A 24,835-nucleotide genomic window follows, 5' to 3' on the forward strand; every position below is an offset into this window, starting at 1 on the left:
TACGGATCTCCGCTCCCGATGCAGGCCCACGCCAGGCACGGATCTCCGCTCCCGATGCAGGCCCACGCCAGGCACGGATCTCCGCTCCCGATGCAGGCATGCGCCAGGTACGGATTCTTCCAGCAGTGCTTAGGACCAGAGCTCATGAACATTGGAGAGCTGAGCTGTTATTGGTTGTTTCGGGCAGCAGAGATCATTCCTCCTTTCGGACCACCTGGTAAATCTCCCACTTTGTACCCGGTTATTTGGAAATTGTAAACTAATATTTCGGGACGTATTCTTACTGTGCAACATTTTTCACACCTGTTTTGGCACTCGCATTGGGTCTTTGTTTTATTTTGTGGACGTAACACAGCGGCAGTGTAACCCTAGGGCTATGCACAGGGCTTTATAACACACGGCATGGCTGTCCATATTCCACAGGGCACAGGTGTACACAAGTGCTGATAACATACGGGAGGTGCATTATCCACTATACCGCCACATTTCACACCTGTGGAATCAGAAATCCACCGCGCGCTCCAACAGATCATCCGTCATATGTGGCCGAGCGGAATAATAAAAGGTGCTGAATGGAGTAATGTCAGCGGAGAGCAGACAGCGGAGTAAGGTCAGCGGAGAGCGGACGGCGGAGTAACGTCAGCGGAGAGCGGACGGCGGAGTAACGTCAGCGGAGAGCGGACGGCGGAGTAACGTCAGCAAAGAGCAGACGGTGGAGTAACGTCAGCAAAGAGCAGACGGCGGAGTAACGTCAGCAAAGAGCGGACGGCGAAGTAACGTCAGCAAAGAGCAGACAGCGGAGTAACGTCAGCAAAGAGCAGACGGCGGAGTAACGTCAGCGGAGAGCGGACGGCGGAGTAACGTCAGCGGAGAGCGGACGGCGGAGTAACGTCAGCAAAGAGCGGACGGCGAAGTAACGTCAGCAAAGAGCAGACAGCGGAGTAATGCCAGCAGAGAGCGGACAGCGGAGTAAGGTCAGCAGAGAGCGGAGAGCAGAAGGCGGAGTAATGCCAGCGGAGAGCGGAGAGCAGAAGGCGGAGTAATGCCAGCGGAGAGCGGAGAGCAGAAGGTGGAGTAATGCCAGCGGAGAGCGGAGAGCAGACGGCAGGGACACTGACTGATGAGAACCGTCACACTCATCCACAATGGATTAATGGCTGTTATAAACCCCTGTATGAATGTCAGCCATGCCGCCTGCAGCCACCTTCCCATTCTCACACCGCTCTCCAGCCCCGGGGATCAGCAGGTACACTGCACTCCAACCTCCGGGGATCAGCAGGTACACTGCACTCCAGCCACAGGGATCAGCAGGTACACTGCACTCCAGCCCCGGGGGATCAGCAGGTACACTGCACTCCAGCCCCGGGGATCAGCAGGTACACTGCACTCCAGCCCCGGGGATCAGCAGGTACACTGCACTCCAGCCCCGGGGATCAGCAGGTACACTGCACTCCAGCCACAGGGATCAGCAGGTACACTGCGCCACAGCCACATTACACCCCCATAGTCATACAGACCAGCACGGCCCCTATATACAGACCAGCACGGCCCCTATATACAGACCAGCACGGCCCCTATATACAGACCAGCACGGCCCCTATATACAGACCAGCACGGCCCCTATATACAGACCAGCACGGCCCCTATATACAGACCAGCACGGCCCCTATATACAGACCAGCACGGCCCCTATATACAGACCAGCACGGCCCCTATATACAGATCAGCACGGCCCCTATATACAGACCAGCACGGCCCCTATATACAGACCAGCACGGCCCCCTATATACAGACCAGCACGGCCCCTATATACAGATCAGCACAGGGATGAACATGGCGGCCAGGACAACCTGGCACCTCCACAAATATCTGGAGAGAGAAATAAAAGTATCCTACACAGTCAGCTACACTTACTGGCGCTATATATCTAAAGGGGTACACCGGAGAATTGGTTTTCTTATTTTTTTAAATCAACTGGAGTCAGAAAGTTGTACAGATTTGTAAATTACTTCCAGTACTGCATGTCCTACAGGAAATGGTGTATTCTCTCCAGTCTTCCAGTACTTATCAGCTGCTGTATGTCCTGCAGGAAGTGGTGTATTCTCTCCAGTCTGACACAGTGCTCTCTGCTGCCACCTCTGTCCATGTCAGGAACTGTCCAGAGCAGGAGAGGTTTTCTATGGGGATTTTCTGCTGCTCTGGACAGTTCCTGACATGGACAGAGGTGGCAGCAGAGAGCACTGTGTCAGACTGGAGAGAATACACCACTTCCTGCAGGACATACAGCAGCTGATAAGTACTGGAAGTAATTTACAAATCTGTATAACTTTTAACATTTTTTATCTCCAGAGTACCCCTTTAAGTATCTTCCAGGCAGAATTTATGATGAGTTCATACTTAAAGGGAGGTCTCTAATTTACAGAAAAATCGAACTGCAGCCTGCTCAGTGTATAAAACCACAACATACACTCTATTCCCCCTGGTTAGTCGAGTGCTGATGGTACAGTCCATCCTGCTGTTAGTCGGGGCTCCAGTATGTTAGGGCCCTCATCAGCAGAGCAGGGACAGCGTGTCCTCAGGGGCCCTGGCCTGGACTAACCATATAGTGGACTTTACTATTGTTGTGAAGCTTTTTACTGTATATTCTGTTACATGAACTGTTTGAACAGGTCTGTAATAATACATGAGACCTTATTTTAGTGTGTCCGCTGGGTCCTAGAGATAACAGCAGCTGCCGCCCAATGTCCATCCTGCTGGCATTACTTAAAGTGAAATACACCTATAAAATCTAGAATCCGCTGTAGGAACACAAATCTTGGGTTTCCGAATAACCACTATTAACGAACTACACACCTACAAATATATTCGGCGCCACCATAACAAACCATATTCTACTAAGTCATATATATTTCCAAAGAACTTTATTAAAGTTTATCGCAAAAAAACTGATAAAAACAAAGACCTGGGAGGTGGGAGACCATGTATGAGGACAAGGTATATGTTGCCAAATAAAGTGCAAGTGCAATAGTCAAGTAAATGTCCAGTACCCCATAGCAGCATAGTTACATAAAAATATAATATAGTGCAGGTGCAAATCAAGTATATGAACCACAAGGCTGTATATGATAAGTGCCTGACACAAAGTATGCAGATGCATCAGACCCCAAAGCCTCCGGCCTCCCACCTCACACTCCAACGCAGTTTCGCCACCCGCTCTCTATTCCTCACCTGTGTCAGCACGGCACATGGGCTGGATCGTTAAGGCACCTGTGCGATGTTCATCATGGAGAAAATGTTCCAGGGGCATTCCTAATGATGAAGAGGGCAGGGAGGAGGGACGGAGGGGTGGTGCAAAGTTAGGGCACAGATACTCCCATTGGGCACGGGGCTGCAAGTTTAAAAGTTGCTTTTTAGGACAATAACTGCATCACCTGCCGAACGGACCCCAGGACAGATCTTGGATTAAAAGCAGCTATCCGAAGGTACAAGTGGTTTGGGGGGGGGGCTTTAATGGAGGAAATCAGGTCCGCTAAAGGAAGAAAAAACAGAAGAACTCCAAACAATCCAGGGAACAACCAAGAAAACGCCTACAATCGTACAACTGAAATGACTTTCCCCGCTCTCCTCCAATCTATGACCCCAATATATCCGCCATCTAGCGCAAACTTTGCAGAAAACAGAAATCGCCAAATATTTGTTGGTGAAAAATCCGATAGCCTACCTCTGGCAGTGACAAGCCACAGAAAAACCATATCCGTTAATAAATGCAGACACAGCAGGTGTACAATGTAGAAGGAAAGTGTGGGACACTCACCTTGGTTTTTGTCTGGAACAGACTGGGCTTCTGCTGAAGGGAAATGTCCATTATACTATTGGAGTTGGGAATATCGCTGGCGTTTCTATGTTCATCCTCCCGACTGCTGTCATCCGACTGATCAAAGTCATCACTGTCCTGGTCCATCTCCTCCTCCTCCTCCTCCTCCTCCTCCTCCTCATCCTCACACACATGCTCCTCATCCTCCTCCTCGGCTTGCTCGATGTCCTCCGGCTGGTCCTCACACTCATGATCTGCTACCATACAGCTGTTATTGTTCTCCTCCTCCTCCACCTGCGGGAGGTCCCTCCTCTCCACACTTCCGGGTCCATCTACCTCTCCATTCACCACAATCTGCTCTTCCCCCTGCTGCTGCTGCTGTCGTGAGTGCTGCTGCTGCTGTTCCTCCTCCTCCTCCTCGACTCTGTTCATTTGCTCCTCATCTGCTTGGCTGGAAGAAGCATTACCTCGCACAGAACCGCCAGTACGCCGCCTCTTGCTGCCCACAGACAGCAGTTCCTGATTCATTTCCAAAAGCCAGCTTGCTACTTCATGGACATTGGCTAGACTGTGTGAAGAGGCAAAGGTTTTCACATTCTGAAACAAAAAGATTTAAAAAAGGTCAATATTAATAAAGTTTTACAAAACATACAAAGCACAGATGCAAAAACATTTAAAACAAAAATCACTTAAAGTGGAGTTTCCAGCTGTGGAGCCACTTTCCATTCTATAATGGAGGCCCGGTGTGTGGGGGAGCACCAGGCCGGCACAGCTGTTACTGGCAGGAGAAGGGAGGTCAGACCTTATAATAGGTTTAATAGGGAGGACCCCGATGGGTAAGGACGGCATCAGGGACTCCTCTAACCCTAGTAACAATGCACAGATATCTACCTACAATGATGCCGATAAGCAGCCGGCGGTATACGGACACATGTGGCATTGCTTAACTGACCCTTTTTTATGGAAATTACCATATCCTGCCAGCGGTTCAGAGATGTAAAATATTTCAATGGTTTATTACCTAAAATAGTAACATCTCTGACGTCCTTCCTTGTGCGAGCCGAAAAATCTGGGAAAACTGCAGCAAGACGGAGGAGAACATTCCTGGGATTCTATACTCCGCATTACAGAGCATCGGGCCTAAACGTCAGCGGCTGTTACCTCTCCAAACACACACACACACTGACAAAAACACAATTACACAAACACACACACACACTGACAAAAACACACTCACACACAAACACACACACACACACACTGACAAAAACACACTCACACAAAAACACACACACTGACAAAAACACACTCACACACAAACACACACACACACACACACACTGACAAAAACACACTCACACAAAAACACACACACTGACAAAAACACACTCACACACAAACACACACACTGACAAAAACACAATTACACAAACACACACACACACTGACAAAAACACACTCACACACAAACACACACACTGACAAAAACACACTCACACACAAACACACACACTGACAAAAACACACTCACACACAAACACACACACTGACAAAAACACACTCACACACAAACACACACACTGACAAAAACACACTCACACACAAACACACACACTGACAAAAACACACTCACACACAAACACACACACACACACTGACAAAAACACACTCACACAAAAACACACAGACAAAAACACACTCACACAAAAACACACACACACTGACAAAAACACACTCACACAAAAACACACACACACACAGACAAAAACACACACACACACACAAAAACACACACACACACAAACACATACAAACACAAACACAAAAACACACAAACGCACACACACAAACAAAACACACACTGCTCATCAATTAAATGGCATCATGTGACACATATTATTATTTTCCCGTTCCAATATTCCCAGCATCACCAATACCAATGACTGGGATGAGGAGGATGAGGGTGACATCTGCTTCATCTATAAAGCTTCTATTCGTCCAGAATAGTAAAAATAATTAATTGACAAAGTTCCAGATCAGTCGTATAATGGAGGCTATTAGTACCCAACGTGCCCCCTGACTTATGCTGGGGTTTCTCAGGTTCTATTGGGGTGTCCATCATTTTGAAGGGAAGCATTGTTCTACATGCTGCCCGAGCCTCTGCTGGGTATGAGGGGAATCTGCAGATGCCGATGTGACCGCAGCCTCATAGATGGCAACAGGGATTCTCACACACCGAGCCCAACATCTGTATCACTAAGAACTGGAAAGAAAAACCAGAGACTGGAGGCCTCCACCTCTAGTGAGCAGCGCCGTCTCCTAGGAAGGTTCTAAGACGCTGAGAAACTAAATGTCACATCATTTACTAGCACAATCCCAGGGATACATCACACCAAGTGTATAGTCCAAGTATATAGTAACGTATATACCAAGTGTATAGTAACGTATATACCTAGTGTATAGTAACGTATATACCGAGTGTATAGTCCAAGTGTATATACCAAGTGTATAGTCCAAAATTATAGTAACGTATATATACCAAGTGTATAGTCCAAGTATATATACCAAGTGTATAGTCCAAGTATATATACCAAGTATATAGTCCAAAATTATAGTAACGTATATACCAAGTGTATAGTAACGTATATACCAAGTGTATAGTCCAAGTGTATAGTAACGTATATACCAAGTGTATAGTGTATAGTAACGTATATACCAAGTGTATAGTCCAAGTATATATACCAAGTGTATAGTCCAAGTATATACCAAATGTATAGTACCGTATATGCCAAGTGTATAGTAACTAGAGATGAACCTGAACTCTCAGCATCTGATTCCCGCTGTCTGCCCGCTCCATGGAGAGGGTGGATACACCCTATGGCTATGGCTGTATCCCAGTTTTCCAGGCGGTCCTCCGGCTACATCCACCTTCTCCACGGAGCGGGCAGACAGCGGGAATCAGATGCCGAGAGTTCAGGTTCATACGAACCCAAACCTCGGCAGGTTCGCTCATCTCTAATAGTAACGTATATACCAAGTGTATAGTCCAAGTATATAGACCCAGTGTATAGTAACCAATGAATCCAAACCAAACTTACCAGATCAAATCCATGCAAAACCACAGCTGTATTCACTGTGTGGTCATAGACTAAATATCCTCTCCTAGTAGCTACATGGGATCTGGTTCATATACATCTTGTTTGCAGAACAAAAATCAGTATCTACTGAATTTCCTGCACGTTATATACAATATATATATGAGAAAAGGCGGCGGAGAGCGGATTTAAAAAGAATTCAGCCCATTCAGATGGAGACTGTGACCGCTCACACTGACCGCTCATACAGTCCCATTGCTCTCCGCTTTTTCCCATGTATATTTAGAACAGCAGCCGGTGTATAGAAATACAGCTATATAAATATACCGCCAATAGCTGCACCGACTTATTTATAAAACGTGGAACTGGGGGTGAACGACACCTAATAGGAGAATCCTATACAAGAGGCACGACGAGAATATACACGGACACAGCGACCCGATGCCGGAGATGTTACTGATAGTTGATCAGCAGCCAATCAATATAAAGACCCCAGCACGGCAGGTAAGAATGACAGTATACCCCGATGCTGGAGCCATTACTGATAGTTGATCAGCAGCCAATCAATATAAAGACCCCAGCACGGCAGGTAAGAATGACAGTATACCCCGATGCTGGAGCCATTACTGATAGTTGATCGGCAGCAGATCAATATAAAGACCCCAGCATGGCAGGTAACAATGACAGTATACCCCGATGCTGGAGCCATTACTGATAGTTGATCGGCAGCAGATCAATATAAAGACCCCAGCATGGCAGGTAACAATGACAGTATACCCCGATGCTGGAGCCATTACTGATAGTTGATCAGCAGCCAATCAATATAAACCAGAGTCTGTACGATGAGACAAGAGCCCAGCAGGTAACGGCGACCTCCCATACACAAGGCTTCAGGCTCCTATGCCGCGTGTGCACAGTACGCAATCACTAACACATACACAATGTTTATGGAGAAGATCGACTCCCTCTGCACAAATAAACCGCGGCCGAGTCATTAATCACAGCAAATAAAAGGTGTAAGCGGGAGCGACACGACAGCGACAACGCAGGAGATACGGAACGTAATGATACATACTACACCCAGGTAAATGGTGCAATTAATCTCCTGAGCTCAATTGTCAAACAGGAGGGAAAAAAAAGAGAGAAAACGTTGCCTTCAATAAAACGGGTTTTACCAAGAAAGGATAACGTGAGCGCATCACTGTATATATACCAGTATAGTAGGGTTGGAATTTAAAGGGACTGTTGACTAAAAAAAAAATTCTTTTAAATCAACTGGTGTCAGAAAGTGGTTGAGATTTGTAATTTATTTCTATAAAAAAAATCTCCAGTCTTCTTGTACTTATCAGCTGCTGTATGTCCTGCAGGAAGTGGTGTATTCTCTCTCCAGTCTTCCAGTACTTATCAGCTGCTGTACATCCTGCAGGAAGTGTTTTTTTCTCTCCAGTCTGACAGTGCTCTCTGCTGCCACCTCTGTCCATGTCAGGAACTGTCCAGGGCAGGAGAGGTTTCTATGGGGATTTGTAATAACTGTCAATTCTGAGAGCGGCGGAAGCGAAGGTGCACGAGCCATCCCATTGACCCACTGAGGCAGGCGGCATTCTGCTGTGGGGAGCTTAATTCTGCCTAATTTACTCAGTGTGAACGGGCCCTAAGTGTGTATATAATGTGAAGGAGCGAGCACAGAGGCTATATGTGGTGTCCTACCACGGGTGTTACAGATATATACACCCTTTGCAAAAGTCTGTACTTATTGTACTTGTGTGGTAATGAAACTAGTACTAAGTTTCACCACTAGATGTCACTGTATTGTATATGTGTATTTAAAAGCCGCACAACTGAAGGATGTAAATGGTTATTGTTTCTCGGCTTGTCACCAGAGTCTGTAAACAAGTAGGAATCTTGTTTTCTTTTTTCCTATCATCTCTCTCCTTTCTTCTTCTGTTGCACTCTTCACCCACTCACAGCGCACCTTACATGCTAGGAGGAAGTAAGTCACATGGGTGGAGGAGGGGCAAGGTCTCTTTTGTCCTGAACATTGTGGAGGAAGGACGCAAGCTAGACAGCTCTCCACAGTGGTCCTATCTGGGCCCTGGCCCTCTGCCAGGTCACCGTACCTCAGTTCAGTCTTAGCTAGCACCTCGTATGGGAAGGACGCAAGACAGTACACTTCTATCAACTTTCCTACAAGTAACGCTACAAAGCACTATGCACTGTTAAACCCCTCATAGGTGAGGACAAGCCAGAAACAACCTCAACCCATGCCGAAGACAAGGAGTGTAACAGAGCAGGACAGTATCCACAAAAGCCCAAGAGCTAGAAACTGACCTAGATAGAGCAAAGTTGCAGTAGCCTAGGAACTCTATCTCGCAGCGCGGGTGTCAACAGGGAACCCCCAGCTTTCCGCTCATTCCAGGTAACAAGGTCTGGGGCCTGTGTCACCCTCTAGGAAGGTTCAGCTGAGTCTAGTGGGCATAAGGTGGTGTAAAGACTAATTCAAGGTCAATACACGGGCACAGATCTTCTTCTTCTTCTCCTCCTCCTCGGTGTTCTACCTCATCCTCCAACATCCCGGCAGAGCACAATACTACATGGGATGGGACTCTCACAGCATCCTCCTCTCTGCTACGCTGCTTCTTCATATCACTCAGCACTACTCAGTCAGCAAGACTATATCCTAGGTTATACTCTCACTATAGGCCAGATTGCTATACTGTCAAGTATTTATTCGTAACTATTGTTCTCCAGTGCTTTATCCAGAGAAACCTCATACTCTCGACTGCAATTAGTAAAAGCACCTTCCTTAAGTTAACGAGACTCTGTGATTATTCGCTATTCACCGACACAGCACAGACCACAACCATGGGACATTCTCCCCTTTCAGTGGGTGGACGGTCCTATCATCCGGGAGGGTCACTATACCACTCTGGCCATCCATTATCACATAACCCAGTAGCAGCCCGGCAGGACACTGACCACAGGGGAAAAGGGTACAACCGGCCTTCAAAACTAAAAGCAGACGTGCCATCACACCTGTGTGCCCCCCAGGCACTGGCGTCACATGACAACACTCTAAGGTCCAGCTGTATCTCGGCCAACCACCTCCGGCGTGGAGTCACACCTAACCACCTAGCAAGTGGCCGGCCGATCCTCCCAATATACCCACACCGGGGGAATACACCACATATACAGTATACAGGAGCGAGCACAGAGGCTATACAGTGTACAGGAGCGAGCACAGAGGCTATATACCGTGTACAGGAGCTAGGACAGAGGCTATATACAGTGTACAGGAGCGAGCACCGAGGCTATATACAGTGTACAGGAGCGAGCAGAGGCTATATATAGTGTACAGGAGCTAGGACAGAGGCTATATACAGTGTACAGGAGCGAGCAGAGGCTATATATAGTGTACAGGAGCTAGGACAGAGGCTATATACAGTGTACAGGAGCGAGCACAGGGGCTATATACAGTGTACAGGAGCGAGCACAGGGGCTATATACAGTGTACAGGAGCTAGGACAGAGGCTATATACAGTGTACAGGAGCGAGCACAGAGGCTATATACAGTGTACAGGAGCGAGCACAGAGGCTATACAGTGTACAGGAGCGAGCACAGAGGCTATATACAGTGTACAGGAGCGAGCACAGAGGCTATATACAGTGTACAGGAGCGAACACAGAGGCTATATACAGTGTACAGGAGCGAGCACAGGGGCTATATACAGTGTACAGGAGCGAACACAGAGGCTATATACAGTGTACAGGAGCGAGCACAGAGGCTATATACAGTATACAGGAGCGAGCACAGGGGCTATATACAGTATACAGGAGCGAGCACAGGGGCTATATACAGTGTACAGGAGCGAGCACAGAGGCTATATACAGTGTACAGGAGCGAGCACAGAGGCTATATACAGTGTACAGGAGCGACCACAGGGGCTATATACAGTATACAGGAGCGAGCACAGAGGGTATATACAGTGTACAGGAGCGAGCACAGAGGCTATATACAGTGTACAGGAGCGAGCACAGAGGCTATATACAGTATACAGGAGCGAGCACAGGGGCTATATACAGTATACAGGAGCTAGGACAGGGGCTATATACAGTGTACAGGAGAGAGCACAGAGGCTATATACAGTATACAGGAGAGAGCACAGAGGCTATATACAGTGTACAGGAGCGAGCACAGAGGCTATATACAGTATACAGGAGCGAGCACAGAGGCTATATACAGTATACAGGAGCGAGCACAGGGGCTATATACAGTATACAGGAGCGAGCACAGAGGCTATATACAGTGTACAGGAGCGAGCACAGAGGCTGTATACAGGAGCGAGCACAGAGGCTATATACAGTGTACAGGAGCGAGCACAGAGGCTATATACAGTGTACAGGAGCGAGCACAGAGGCTATATACAGTGTACAGGAGCGAGCACAGAGGCTATATACAGTGTACAGGAGCAAGCACAGGGGCTATACAGTATACAGGAGCGAGCACAGAGGCTATATACAGTGTACAGGAGCAAGCACAGGGGCTATACAGTATACAGGAGCGAGCACAGAGGCTATATACAGTGTACAGGAGCGAGCACAGAGGCTATATACAGTGTACAGGAGCGAGCACAGAGGCTATATACAGTGTACAGGAGCGAGCACAGAGGCTATACAGTATACAGGAGCGAGCACAGAGGCTATATACAGTGTACAGGAGCGAGCACAGGGGCTATATACAGTGTACAGGAGCGAGCTCAGAGGCTATATACAGTGTACAGGAGCGAGCACAGAGGCTATATACAGTGTACAGGAGCGAGCACAGAGGCTATATACAGTATATAGGAGCGAGCACAGGGGCTATATACAGTGTACAGGAGCGAGCACAGAGGCTATATACAGTGTACAGGAGCGAGCACAGAGGCTATATACAGTGTACAGGAGCGAGCACAGAGGCTATATACAGTGTACAGGAGCGAGCACAGAGGCTATATACAGTATACAGGAGCGAGCACAGAGGCTATATACAGTGTACAGGAGCGAGCACAGAGGCTGTATACAGTGTACAGGAGCGAGCACAGAGGCTATATACAGTGTACAGGAGCGAGCACAGAGGCTATATACAGTGTACAGGAGCGAGCACAGAGGCTATATACAGTGTACAGGAGCGAGCACAGAGGCTATATACAGTATACAGGAGCGAGCACAGAGGCTATATACAGTGTACAGGAGCGAGCACAGAGGCTAGTCTGTATACACGCTGGAACTGAGCATGGGGACAGCAGACACAGGTGGTAGAACGGCCAAAAATGGTGCCGTTCTTCATGTACACACAGGACAGCTGATCCTGGAACGTTACTTGTAATGTTTCAGTTACACTTTAAGACTATGCTCCCACAATCTAAATAAGGACAAATAACGGCCATCAATGTTTATGATCATTAACAACGGCCTTTGTTTTGCAACACCGTCCATCTATTTGTCCTTATTTTTACATTTGAGAACATAGACATAGCCTTAGGGTATGTTCACACTGAGTAAAAGAGGCAGAAATTCTGAGTGGAACCCCCGCCGTGGACTCCTCTTGGATTCCCTCCTGCCTTGGTGTCTCAATGTAATGTGCTGTGCGCCACCGCTAAAGAAGAAGAGGCCAGAGAAGCGTATCGGACGGCCGTCTATACTTGTCATCTAAACACGGACTCATGAATAAACAGGAAGCAGAACTTACAGCAAGCGGAGACTCTGCACACATAGAAGGATATGCTGCAGAACGGCCACACAACTGGACGAGGATAAAAAACCTACAGAAAATCCACAAGGAGACTGAGCAGCAGCGGCGCAGATCCCAGGTCCCGTCTATTTAGGATCTGGAAATGCTGCCGATTTAGGCTATGCTCACACTATGTATTTTTTATGACAAGAATGGCCTTTCTTGACAAAAATAAAAAATAAACATCACTAAAATCAACTGGAACAATGGCCGTTGTTCTATATGGGCGTGGAAATAAGTGACAGTTCACACAGTCTGTTTTACGGCCGTACAGTGACTGAGAATCAACGGTTTATTGATCTCCGGGCACACCCACAGGATGGCCGCAGTGATTTTAAAATGATGTTCATCAGGCTAATAATGGAGTATCGGCCGGATGAACATGTAAAACAACGGCCGTAGAACATAGTGGAATCGCAGCGGATTCCACCGACTTCAAAGCCAAGCCAAAATCCACCATTTCTCTTCTACATCGCCAACCTATTCCGTAACGCTTTACCCTCCCATCCATCGCTCTCCTCCAGGGAGGTCACCTATCTGTATGTAATGGATGTGGGGGGAAACAAAAGCCAAGGAGAACACACAATGTGCTGTGGGAGGAGGCCACTCGGCCTGTCACAGGAGGGACACCGCTGCCGCGTCACGTCTCAGGACCCCGGAAGCCGCCGGACACTGTGGGCAGCAGTGCTGGAGCCGGGGGGGTAGGTGGACGCCATTGTCTTCACTCCCTCTCCGGACATTGACAAAAAAGGGTCCAGGCCAGACCACCCCTCACGTAGATGGAGCTGTAATACCAAACAACGGCCGAGTCTCTAGAAATCGTGATAACAACAAGGGGAAAATCAGGTCTAATAAATAGATAATAGATCGTTCTGACCTCTGGATGTGTCGGATACAGGTGAGAAAACGACATCGATATATACAGCGCTCCAAGGCCGCCACCGAATACCGGAATAAAAAACGAGTGATTTCCAGGCTGAAAACTCCCCCAACATCCCGTGCAATGACATCTGCAAGGTGACTGCTTATAACGTCCCTGTAAGAACGGACGGAGCCACCAAAGACAGACGCTAAATCTGGAAATCAGTCACGGCCGAGATCACAGGGATCAGATTTTACTAAGTGATTAGAAGCGTTTTCCTTCCCGTGTGTCAGACTGATAGGATGCACGGACGCTGTCTGATCTAGAGGGAGGGCCGCCTGCTGGGAAGCCCAACGACTACATCAAAGGACCCAAAGGCCGACCAGCTCCAGGTTTACTGCTAATACTGAGGTGCCAGCCGGGCATCAGAGAAAGCAAAGCCCCTGTCTGCGCAGGAAAAACACAGCAACATTTTAACACAGGAAATATTAAAAGGGTACTCCGGCAAAAATCTTTTACTTTTAAAATCAACTGGTGTCAGAAAGTTATACAGATTTGTAATTTACTGTTATTTAAAAATCTCCAGTCTTCCAGTACTTATCAGCTGCTGTATGGCCTGCAGGAAGTGGTGTATTCTCTCCAGTCTAACACAGTGCTCTCTGCTGCCACCTCTGTCCATGTCAGGAACTGTCCAGAGCAGGAGAGTTTTCTATGGGGATTTGCTGCTGCTCTGGACAGTTCCTGACATGGACAGAGGTGGCAGCAGAGAGAACTGTGTCAGACTGGAGAGTGTGTGTGTGTGTGTGTGTGTGTGTGTGTGCTCCCTGTATGTGTCCCCATGTGTGTGCTCCCTGTATGTGTCCCCATGTGTGTGCTCCCTGTATGTGTCCCCATGTGTGTGCTCCCTGTATGTGTCCCCTGTGTGTGCTCCCTGTATGTGTCCCCATGTGTGTGCTCCCTGTATGTGTCCCCATGTGTGTGCTCCCTGTATGTGTCCCCATGTGTGTGCTCCCTGTATGTGTCCCCTGTGTGTGTGCTCCCTGTATGTGTCCCCATGTGTGTGCCCCAGTGTGTGTGCTCCCTGTATGTGTCCCCTGTGTGTGCTCCCTGTATGTGTCCCCATGTGTGTGCTCCCTGTATGTGTCCCCATGTGTGTGCTCCCTGTATGTGTCCCCATGTGTGTGTCCCCTGTGTGTGCTCCCTGTATGTGTCCCCTGTGTGTGCCCCAGTTTGTGCTCCCTGTATGTGTCCCCATGTGTGTGCTCCCTGTATGTGTCCCCATGTGTGTGCTCCCTGTATGTGTCCCCATGTGTGTGCTCCCTGTATGTGTCCCCATGTGTGTCCCCTGTGTGTGCCCCAGTGTGTGTGCTCCCTGTATGTGTCCCCTGTGTGTGCTCCCTGTATGTGTCCCCTGTGTGTGCTCCCTGTATGTGTCCCCATGTGTGTGCTCCCTGTATGTGTCCCCATGTGTGTGCTCCCTGTATGTGTCCCCTGTGTGTGCTCCCTGTATGTGTCCCCATGTGTGTGCTCCCTGTATGTGTTCCCTGTGTGTGCTCCCTGTATGTGTCCCCATGTGTGTGCTCCCTGTATGTGTCCCCATGTGTGTGCTCCCTGTATGTGTCCCCATGTGTGTGCTCCCTGTATGTGTCCCCTGTGTGTGCTCCCTGTATGTGTCCCCATGTGTGTGCTCCCTGTATGTGTTCCCTGTGTGTGCTCCCTGTATGTGTCCCCATGTGTGTGCTCCCTGTATGTGTCCCCATGTGTGTGCTCCCTGTATGTGTCCCCTGTGTGTGCCCCAGTTTGTGCTCCCTGTATGTGTCCCCATGTGTGTGCTCCCTGTATGTGTCCCCATGTGTGTGCTCCCTGTATGTGTCCCCATGTGTGTGCTCCCTGTATGTGTCCCCATGTGTGTCCCCTGTGTGTGCCCCAGTGTGTGTGCTCCCTGTATGTGTCCCCTGTGTGTGCTCCCTGTATGTGTCCCCTGTGTGTGCTCCCTGTATGTGTCCCCATGTGTGTGCTCCCTGTATGTGTCCCCATGTGTGTGCTCCCTGTATGTGTCCCCTGTGTGTGCTCCCTGTATGTGTCCCCATGTGTGTGCTCCCTGTATGTGTCCCCTGTGTGTGCCCCAGTGTGTGTCCCCTGTGTGTGCTCCCTGAATGTGTCCCCTGTAAGTCTTCTAGTACTTATCAGCTGCTGTATGTCCTGCAGGAAGTGGTGTATTCTCTTCAGTCTTCCAGTGCTTATTAGCTGCTGTATGCCATAGACATAAATATGTAGGACATGCAGCAGCTGATAAGTACTGTAAGGCTGGAGACTTTTTAATCGAAGTAAATTACAAATCTCTGGCACTTTCTGACACCAGTTGATATTTCAGCGAAAAAGCTTTTTGCTGGGGTACCCCTTTAACACTAGATTGCACTATGAGAAGACGGCAAAACCACAGACGCATCTTTGAAACCTTGGGCCCCGGCACTGATGTGGATGTTACCACCAAGCAGACCATTCACCCAGAGCCTAATAACACTGCCATCTAAGAGAATATGCTCCGAAAACTGCAAGAAATGCCTCCGACCGGTTCCATGATGAGGACAGGTTCCCCGGGGCAGTCACACGTTCCATGATTACAGTCCATGCACGGACCAGAATCCCAGAACTTCCAGCATCATGTATCAGTAAGATGCTGGGAGCCCCAAAACAGTTTTAATCTTTCCGCTACTGTACTGATAAAGCTGCGCAGCTGTCTCAGTCCAGTAGCATGAAGAATGAAACTGAGCTATGATGCTGGGAGCTAAATCCTATAGTACATTGTCCGTATTTACAGACCGAGAACCGAAAGCATGAATCCCCCTAAGGGGCAGAAAATGCCATTAATGTCGGATACTTGTGGGTATAAAATAAACTCCCTCCATCTCGGTCCTGCCTGGATTCCTTAAAGGGGAAGTATCAGCAGGTTAGACGAACCCATCCTGCTGATATGTCGCTATTGCACAGGAGAAGCTTCATGCGGTGCAGTTAGTGGTCCCCCCCCCCCCTACCATGGCGTCAGTCCCTCCTCAGCGTCTCCTCTGCAATTGGGGGGTATCAGTAGATTCGTCTAACCCGCTGATAGTTCCCCATTAAACCACAGGTGTCATACTGTGTCCCTGCAGCTGTTCTCATAGTGGCTGGAAAAGCTTTGGCCGTTCAGGCATGATGGGGTTTGTTGTTCTACAACAGCTGGAGGGTCACAGTCTGACACCTCTGCCCTAAACCCTTAGTGACCGCTCATACCCGTTTTTATAGTGACAAAGTTCAAACAGGTTGGTTCCAGCTACAGCCCACATTGTATGTGCAGGATAAGTCACAGTACCCGGGCCCCGGTGCAGGATAAGTTACAGTACCCGGGGCCCCGGTGGTGGATAGGTCACAGTACCCGGGGCTCCGGTGCAGGATAAGTTACAGTACCCGGGCCCCGGTGCAGGACAAGTCACAGTACATGGGGCCCCGGTGCAGGACAAGTCACAGTACCCGGGGCTCTGGTGCAGGATAGGTCACAGTACCCGGGGCCCCGGTGCAGGATAAGTCACAGTACCCGGGGCCCCGGTGCAGGATGTCACAGTACCCGGGGCCCCGGTGCAGGATAAGTCACAGTACCCGGGGCTCCGGTGCAGGATAAGTCACAGTACCTGGGGCCCCGGTGGTGGATAAGTCACAGTACCCGGGCCCCGGTGCAGGATAAGTCACAGTACCCAGGGCCCCGGTGCAGGATAAGTCACAGTACCCGGGCCCCGGTGCAGGATAAGTCACAGTACCCAGGGCCCCGGTGCAGGATAAGTCACAGTACCCGGGCCCCGGTGCAGGATAAGTCACAGTACCCGGGCCCCGGTGCAGGACAAGTCACAGTACCCGGGGCTCTGGTGCAGGATAGGTCACAGCACCCGGGGCCCCGATGCAGGACAAGTCACAGTACCCGGGCCCCGGTGCAGGACAAGTCACAGTACCCGGGCCCCGGTGCAGGATAAGTCCCAGTACCCCGGCCCCGGTGCAGGATAAGTCACAGTACCCAGGGCCCCGGTGGTGGATAGGTCACAGTACCCGGGGCCCGGTGCAGGATAAGTCACAGTACCCGGGGCCCCGGTGGTGGATAGGTCACAGTACCCGGGGCTCCGGTGGTGGATAAGTCACAGTACCCGGGGCCCCGGTGCAGGATAAGTCACAGTACCCGGGGCTCCGGTGGTGGATAAGTCACAGTACCCGGGGCTCCGGTGGTGGATAAGTCACAGTACCTGGGGCCCCGGTGGTGGATAGGTCACAGTATCCGGGGCTTCGGTGCAGGATAGGTCACCGTACCCGGGGCTCCGGTGCAGGTAATCTGGAGTACACAGGGATATTACCTAATGGCCAGGCATCAGGAGATACGAATAAGAGCGATCCAGCAATCATCCAATTACCATCCAATATTTTATTCTGAATCCATAAAAATATGGCAAATGGAGCACTCTCTCTCTCTCTCTCTCCTGGTTTCTAGTAGCGTTTCGGCCCGTGCTCGGCCTCATCACAGCATAATATAAAGAGGACGTCACTCCTATATACACAGTCACACAAGTAATACAGAGAAAAGATGGTGAAGGTAGAAAGGAAAGACATCATCTTTTTGCCTTTCCTTTTCTCTTTCCTTTCTACCTTCACCATCTTTTCTCTGTATTACTTGTGTGACTGTGTATATAGGAGTGACGTCCTCTTCATATTATGCTGTGATGAGGCCGAGCACGGGCCGAAACGCTACTAGAAACCAGGAGAGAGAGAGTGCTCCATTCGCCATATTTTTATGGATTCAGAATAAAATATTGGATGATAATTGGATGATTGCTGGATCGCTCTTATTCATACATGTTTTTATGGCCGTCACTCAGGGGTCTAAGGCTGCAGTGTGATAGCTGGGCCCCCGGACTGCCAGGACCAGAGCAACCTCTGATCCTGGCAGTTTAACCAGTTACATGCCGCTGGTGTCAGATCATGAGCACAGCAGGAACGCATCCCATTATCCGATTGGAAATCAATCAACATGATCACTGGGTGCCAATGCTTCCTATCTGAAGACCCCCAGGGATGCCATGTATAGGACACTGCCTCTAACAGGTATAATACACTGCACTGCAGTAATAGTAGTAGTTATATAAGCAATAAGAGGATATTGGTTGTATAAAACATAAAAAGAAAAAAGAAAACATAACATATGTATGGCCACATCCAGAACAACCCAAACTATAAAATGAATTTACCCTACGTGAGAAAACGGTGTTATATTGTTAATCCACCTCACAGAATAATACGGAGTCATCATGAAGTCATATGTGACAGAAAATTATAACAACCAAAATCACATAGGGCCTCACTACGTCAGATGGAATAACAGGTCCTGCAAAAAACAAGTCCTCATACGGCTGTGTCAACAAAGAAATTAAAAAGTCAAAGCTCTTATAATGCCACAATAAAAAAAAATGAAGAAAACCGTATGAAACTATTTTGCACAAACTGGATTGGTCACTAAGAGGTTAAAGGAGAACTCCAGTAAACACAAAAAATACAGGAAGCCAGGAGAATAATTGCTGATGGCTGTCAGTGACCTGTTGACGTGGTGCTGCGGGGGATCGGGGACAGGTAAGTATACATTCTGCACTATGTTCCCGCACCCCTCTGCCTGCACTATATTTTCGTTTTCGGAGTTCACCTTTAACTCCCATAGTGAACAGTAATTACAGAAATTGTGCTCAGCAGTTTCCAGAATCTTTGACACCTCATTAGAACCCCTTTAATGGATATGAAGTGACGCTTTGGTGACACAATGAGGACATACACAACTATTGGGCAGGGTGCTTTAAGGTCATGGCGGATCTGTGAATAGACCCTTATTCTCCTCACAAAAGTGCAGAAATAAACACAAGCTTCCAAGTCGGAAAAATGGCGCAAATGCATCAAAGAGCACAAACGATGTCCTAAACTATGACCTATATTACCACACTGCAGAGAACCAGAGAGAACCAATGATAGCCAACCATGCAACCTCTATACCACCCAAGCCTGACCGGTGGCCTCTCTGCCCAGTGGCCCATCTCCCCGATGTCTCATCCACCCAGCGTCTCATCCGCCCAGCGTCTCATCTTCCCGGTGGCCCATCTCCCCGATGTCTCATCCACCCAGCGTCTCATCCGCCTGGTGGCCCATCTGCTTGGTGGCCCATCTCCCCGATGTCTCATCCACCCAGCGTCTCATCCGCCTGGTGGCCCATCTGCCCGGTGGCCCATCTCCCCGATGTCTCATCCACCCAGCATCTCATCCGCCTGGTGGCCCATCTGCCCGGTGGCCCATCTGCCCGGTAGGCTCCTTCCACCTCTGGTTTCTGGACATTCATGAAATATTACATGGTGGCACCGTCCAAAACTGTCATAAATCCCAACTAGGACACAGGATCAACAACCATGTACTTGGACTTACTCTAAAATTATCCTGATTGTGACTAACCAAAAGGTGTTCAACATATGATACCTACTCTCCAGCTGTATACCAAGGACTTCTTCTTATGTATGCAGCATGGTACAGACTATACTTTATAGGCCACCCAAGCCGGGCTACTAAGAAGAACTGCATCTGATTCCACTTGTCTGAAACAGAAAGTTCTTCAGCTCAAGTTCAAGTGTTTGGTACAATGTGACTTACAGACAAAACGAAAGAACTTGAGATGTATGTAGGTCCTCCTCCTCCTCGCACAGAACCTGCTGCGAGACGTTCCTGAAGCTACAGCAGGTAAACATCCATTAGAGAGCGCACTCTTTCCAAGCATGCGACTACTGTACCTCTGCCAGGAAATCAGGGATCCTATTACAAAATCAATGACTGCAGAGCAGAACTCCGCTACAGCCCTGGTGATGGCCATATGATATCAGATACTTCTCACAAGGTCAAGACGACTGTCCCCGTTCTCCAACCTTCCTCACTCACAATCACATACAGTTACATCTTAAGTTCAAATGATCATGGAGGACCTTTATGGAGTAAAGAAATGGGGACGTTACCTTTGGCTGGCTGAGACATTGGAAGGAGAACCTCTGCAAAGGGTCTGACGGATAGCTGCAAGAAAGCAGATCGGAGCAGCAGGTCGAGCGGCCCAGCCTCTTCATTAAAGAAGAAACGATGCTGCAGCCACAGCCACACATTGACTTCTCAGGAGACGAGATCTTTCCTTAGGAAATCACCCCGGCTATTGTCCCCCATGCACTCGCAGCGAGCTGGCTGCCTCATTACGCAGATCCCCGGATGAAATCAACACTGATCAATAGAAGGAAAAATGTAAAGGAAAAAAAAAAAGGAACAACCGACTAGGAGTCCGCTGGTCACTATAGTGCTTCTCTGTACAGTGGAAATCCTCGCCTCAGGGTCACCCAAGCATCATGGCTTATAGGAGGTAAGGCTTTCGGTAGTTATTCCCAATCCCTGTACATAGTAAACACTGCAGGGATCCAAACTACTCTCTCCCTCTCTCTAATGTCACAGCTCTGCAACCTATCCAACCTGTTTCCCCTTTGGTTATGGTTCTCTCTACGCCACAGCCAACGGGAATCAGCCACACCCCTCTCGATGTCCCCGAGTACCCTGCCGGAGAGACGCTCAGCACCTGACACACTACCTTCTGTAGCCGGCGAGCAGGGAACGTTACTAGATGTGTTCATCTGCTTGCCAATCACACCAATTGACCTTTCCTGACTCCGCTGCTCAGATGGGACTTGGCAATTACACCGAGCGAGCGTGATCCGGAGCTCTCCGCACCGAGATGCACATCAATCTGCAGCAATCATTTGGCGAGTACAATTCTGCTTCAGCAGCTTCTGTACATCACTAGCAATATGCAAGCAGCCAGCCCTGCAGAGACGGTACAGAGCTCGCCTGCACGGCTGCTGCTACTATGGTACGGGGATCATACAGCGTGTCACGCCGCCCAGCAGCTCGCTTTTATATTTACAGTCAAAACAACATAGAATTTGTGCGCGGCACATGAAGAGCTACGCGCCAAAGATGAACAATAACAGTGCAACATAAAAAGGAAAAAATAAATATATAATGCGATTGGAGCAAATGGTGAGAAGATCCTGGCTCTGCGGTCACCTTGCTGCGCCCTTATGATATGAATATGAGAGGAGCGTGGGGTGATGGAGGGATGGAGCACAATAATGCAGTTACTCGCCTGCTGAGGTGCTGCCCGCCGCCGCCGCTGCACAGAATGCTAAATCCTCATTCATCTGCAGATGCTATTCCGCTGCTTTTGCCAGAGACTTGGCGATTTCTCTCCCTCGCTTCCCTCAGCTGCTCAAGAAAAGTGCCGATTGTGTGGAAAATTTAAAGTAATACCAGGTGAAATAACTTCGATATGAGGAGCTGCTTAACCAACTTCTCCGGAGCAGCCGCGGCTTCGCTGGGACTGGAAACACTCGCGTCCGTCACGTTGTATTAGGAAGCGGAGATGGGCCTGATGTTTGTGTACTAAGCGAGCGGCCATGAGAACCAGTGTAATGTATGAAGGGGCCGGGGTCAGAGGTCAAACATGAGCGCGGTACAGATAGAGAACCTAGAGATCCTTCATCTATTTGTATATACTGTACTATACAGGTCTGCCCAACTCCCTTATATACAACTAGATCCCTAGCAAGTATACATGCGCCCTCATGCAACTCTTACAAAGACCCATTCATCACAACGCACGACGGCGAGGAAGGTCAGACAGATCATTGTTATCTGCACGTTATGGCCGCACAGAAAACAAACACTTTCTCGTACAGTAAAGACGTCCTCAGGTGGCGCCACAAGCGGTTTGAGGTGAGAACAAGAGAACGTGGCCAGATGAATCTCTCTCTCACATCAAGTAGATCAGTCCTCCTCAAATCCAATAGTCCAGAACGGATGAAATAAACGCCAGGCCGGTACATTGGGGGAGGGGCCCTTCTCATGAGGGATCACAATTAGGCAACTTCAGAAAAGTGTCCGAACCCAAACACATGACATTCACCTTCCAGACCCAGGAGAAGCTAGAGTGCGCCCCGGAGAAGCTAGAGGGCGCCCCGGAGAAGCTAGAGGGCGCCCCGGAGAAGCTAGAGGCCGCCCCGGAGAAGCTAGAGGCCGCCCCGGAGAAGCTAGAGGCTTTCCTGGAGAGGCTGGAGGCCGCCCAGGAGAAGCTAGAGGCCGCCCCGGAGAAGATAGATGCCGCCCCGGAGAAGCTAGATGCCGCCCCGGAGAAGCTAGATGCCGCCCCGGAGAAGCTAGATGCCGCCCCGGAGAAGCTAGATGCCGCCCTTCTAAAAATCACTGACACTTTTCTAAAGTTTGTTCAGCGCTACTCACAAGGGATGAGCAGCGAAGCAAAGGGCTAGGATTGGCGGTCGGCTTGTCGGCCAGCTAAACTCTGTGAGGTCAATGACAGCCAGCTGTCAAGCCAACCACTAAGCCTAGCCCTTTGCTACTACTGTAAATTCGCTCATCCCTACTACTCAAAATCTGTAGTTGTTAACCTGACACCTTCACAAAGTACAACAGTATCACCTGATGGTAGCGGCCTCCATCTGCAGATTATTATTATTTGCCTCCATCTGCAGATTATTATTATTTGCCTCCATCTGCAGATTATTGCCTGTGACATTGGGGTTGCAGGGCCATTCCATGCCCCCCCTTCCCTGCAGGTGCACGCTTTGCGGGGTTGGCGGTCGCTGACCGACACGGTGTGGAATTAGCGTAGGGACCCGTGTGGACCAGAGGACCTGCGCGGTGGTACACGGGGCAATATGGCTTGATCAATTCATATACAGACACTTGGGTGTTGATTTTTAATATAGGCCTAGCGGCATTAGTATCAGCCATAGATGGGATGTGCAGCCGCTCCTTCCTCTCCAGTTCGCATCTGCAGATTATTATTATTTGCCTCCATCTGCAGAATATTATTATTTGCCTCCATCTGCAGAATATTATTTGCCTCCATCTGCAGAATATTATTATTTGCCTCCATCTGCAGAATATTATTATTTGCCTCCATCTGCAGATTATTATTTCCTGTTACAAATTGTTCAGGAACTGTTGGACTAGTTAACCTGTCAGCAGCTTTCTTGAAGACTGTGTACAATAGGGCTTCTTACCCTGGATTAGGAGATAGAACTCTTTATTCAATCTGTCACTCCAGCACTGAGATATGTTCTAAAAGTGTTATGCAAGAACTCCATGCAGTATTCCCCATGGGCTGCAAAAGCCCAGCGATGTTCAGACTCTCTTCTCTTTAACCGTGACCCCTGTGCCTGGATTGACAAGCAGAACATTGCTGGGGTTTTGTAGCCTACGGGAATGCCTTGTGGGCTTTCTCTCCTAATTTGCATAAAACCCTCAGTGCTGGAGCAGCAGATTGACATAAGAGTTACATCTCCTGATGGTTAAGAAGCCCTCGTGTACAATGCCTATAGTCAGCAATCAACAAGCTGCTGACAGACCCGCTTTAAATAACTTGCTGTGAGACACCACAGGACACCTTTAGAAGTCTTGCCTTGAGAGGTTAAAGCTCTTAAAGGTGCAGGATTCTTAGGCCAGTCCTAAGAGGGGTTATTGGGTATAAGAAAATTGTATTAAAATAAAACTATCACCCCAAGATATATAACTTACTAATTTACTGTTATTAATAGTACTGGCTTCAGCATGATATACCATGAAATAAAAAAATTACAAAATGTGTATTGTCTCCAGCTCCCTGGATCCTGCCGCTCTCCAAAGACAAATCATCATCGATATGAGGAGCTGGATCTTGTCTGAGCTCTAGCCCTGCCCCCATCTCTGACCGGCCCCTCCAGCCCACATCTCCATCTTATATACAGATAACTATCTAGCTTTACTGGGAAGTTAAGGGAGAGAGAGGTGTTTACAGCATGCTGCCTTGTGGTGACTGAGGCAGCAGGTGCTGCAAACTCACTGCAATACTGTGCAATGAGATTCTCCAACAGCTTTACATGGTCAACAGGCAGGAGTGCTGGGGGAGGGGAGTATGCTGAGGAAAGCAATGCATTCTGGAACTTTTAGTACTGAACAACTGCTCAACCAGGAAGTACAGCCATGAAATGCAGAACGAAGACGCCAAGTTCCAGAACTGGGACAGACAGGTAAGCAATGCTATGTGCTTCCGCACCCTGTTTATTATTTTTTTTTTTTACCAGATGTCGGCATTTCTCTTATAAATAGGGGTAAACTCACCTAACAAAATCTCTACTATATAATAGACACATAAGTACATGCAAGAA

At 48.7% G+C, this 24,835-nt stretch overlaps 1 protein-coding gene across 2 annotated transcripts in view; it reads right to left on the minus strand.

Annotated features, from left to right (window-relative positions):
* FBXW7 (F-box and WD repeat domain containing 7) overlaps positions 1 to 24,835 on the minus strand; it is a 173,678-nt gene that overhangs the window by 103,118 nt on the left and 45,725 nt on the right. For both annotated transcript variants that reach the window (XM_069978686.1, XM_069978685.1), the window contains exon 3: positions 3,815 to 4,411. In XM_069978686.1, coding sequence (XP_069834787.1) covers positions 3,815 to 4,342 — 528 coding nt within the window. In that variant the 5' untranslated portion in view covers positions 4,343 to 4,411. The remainder of the gene's footprint in view (positions 1 to 3,814; positions 4,412 to 24,835) is intronic.

This window comes from Dendropsophus ebraccatus, chromosome 7 (genome assembly GCF_027789765.1).
Source record: "Dendropsophus ebraccatus isolate aDenEbr1 chromosome 7, aDenEbr1.pat, whole genome shotgun sequence".
NCBI lineage: Eukaryota > Metazoa > Chordata > Amphibia > Anura > Hylidae > Dendropsophus > Dendropsophus ebraccatus.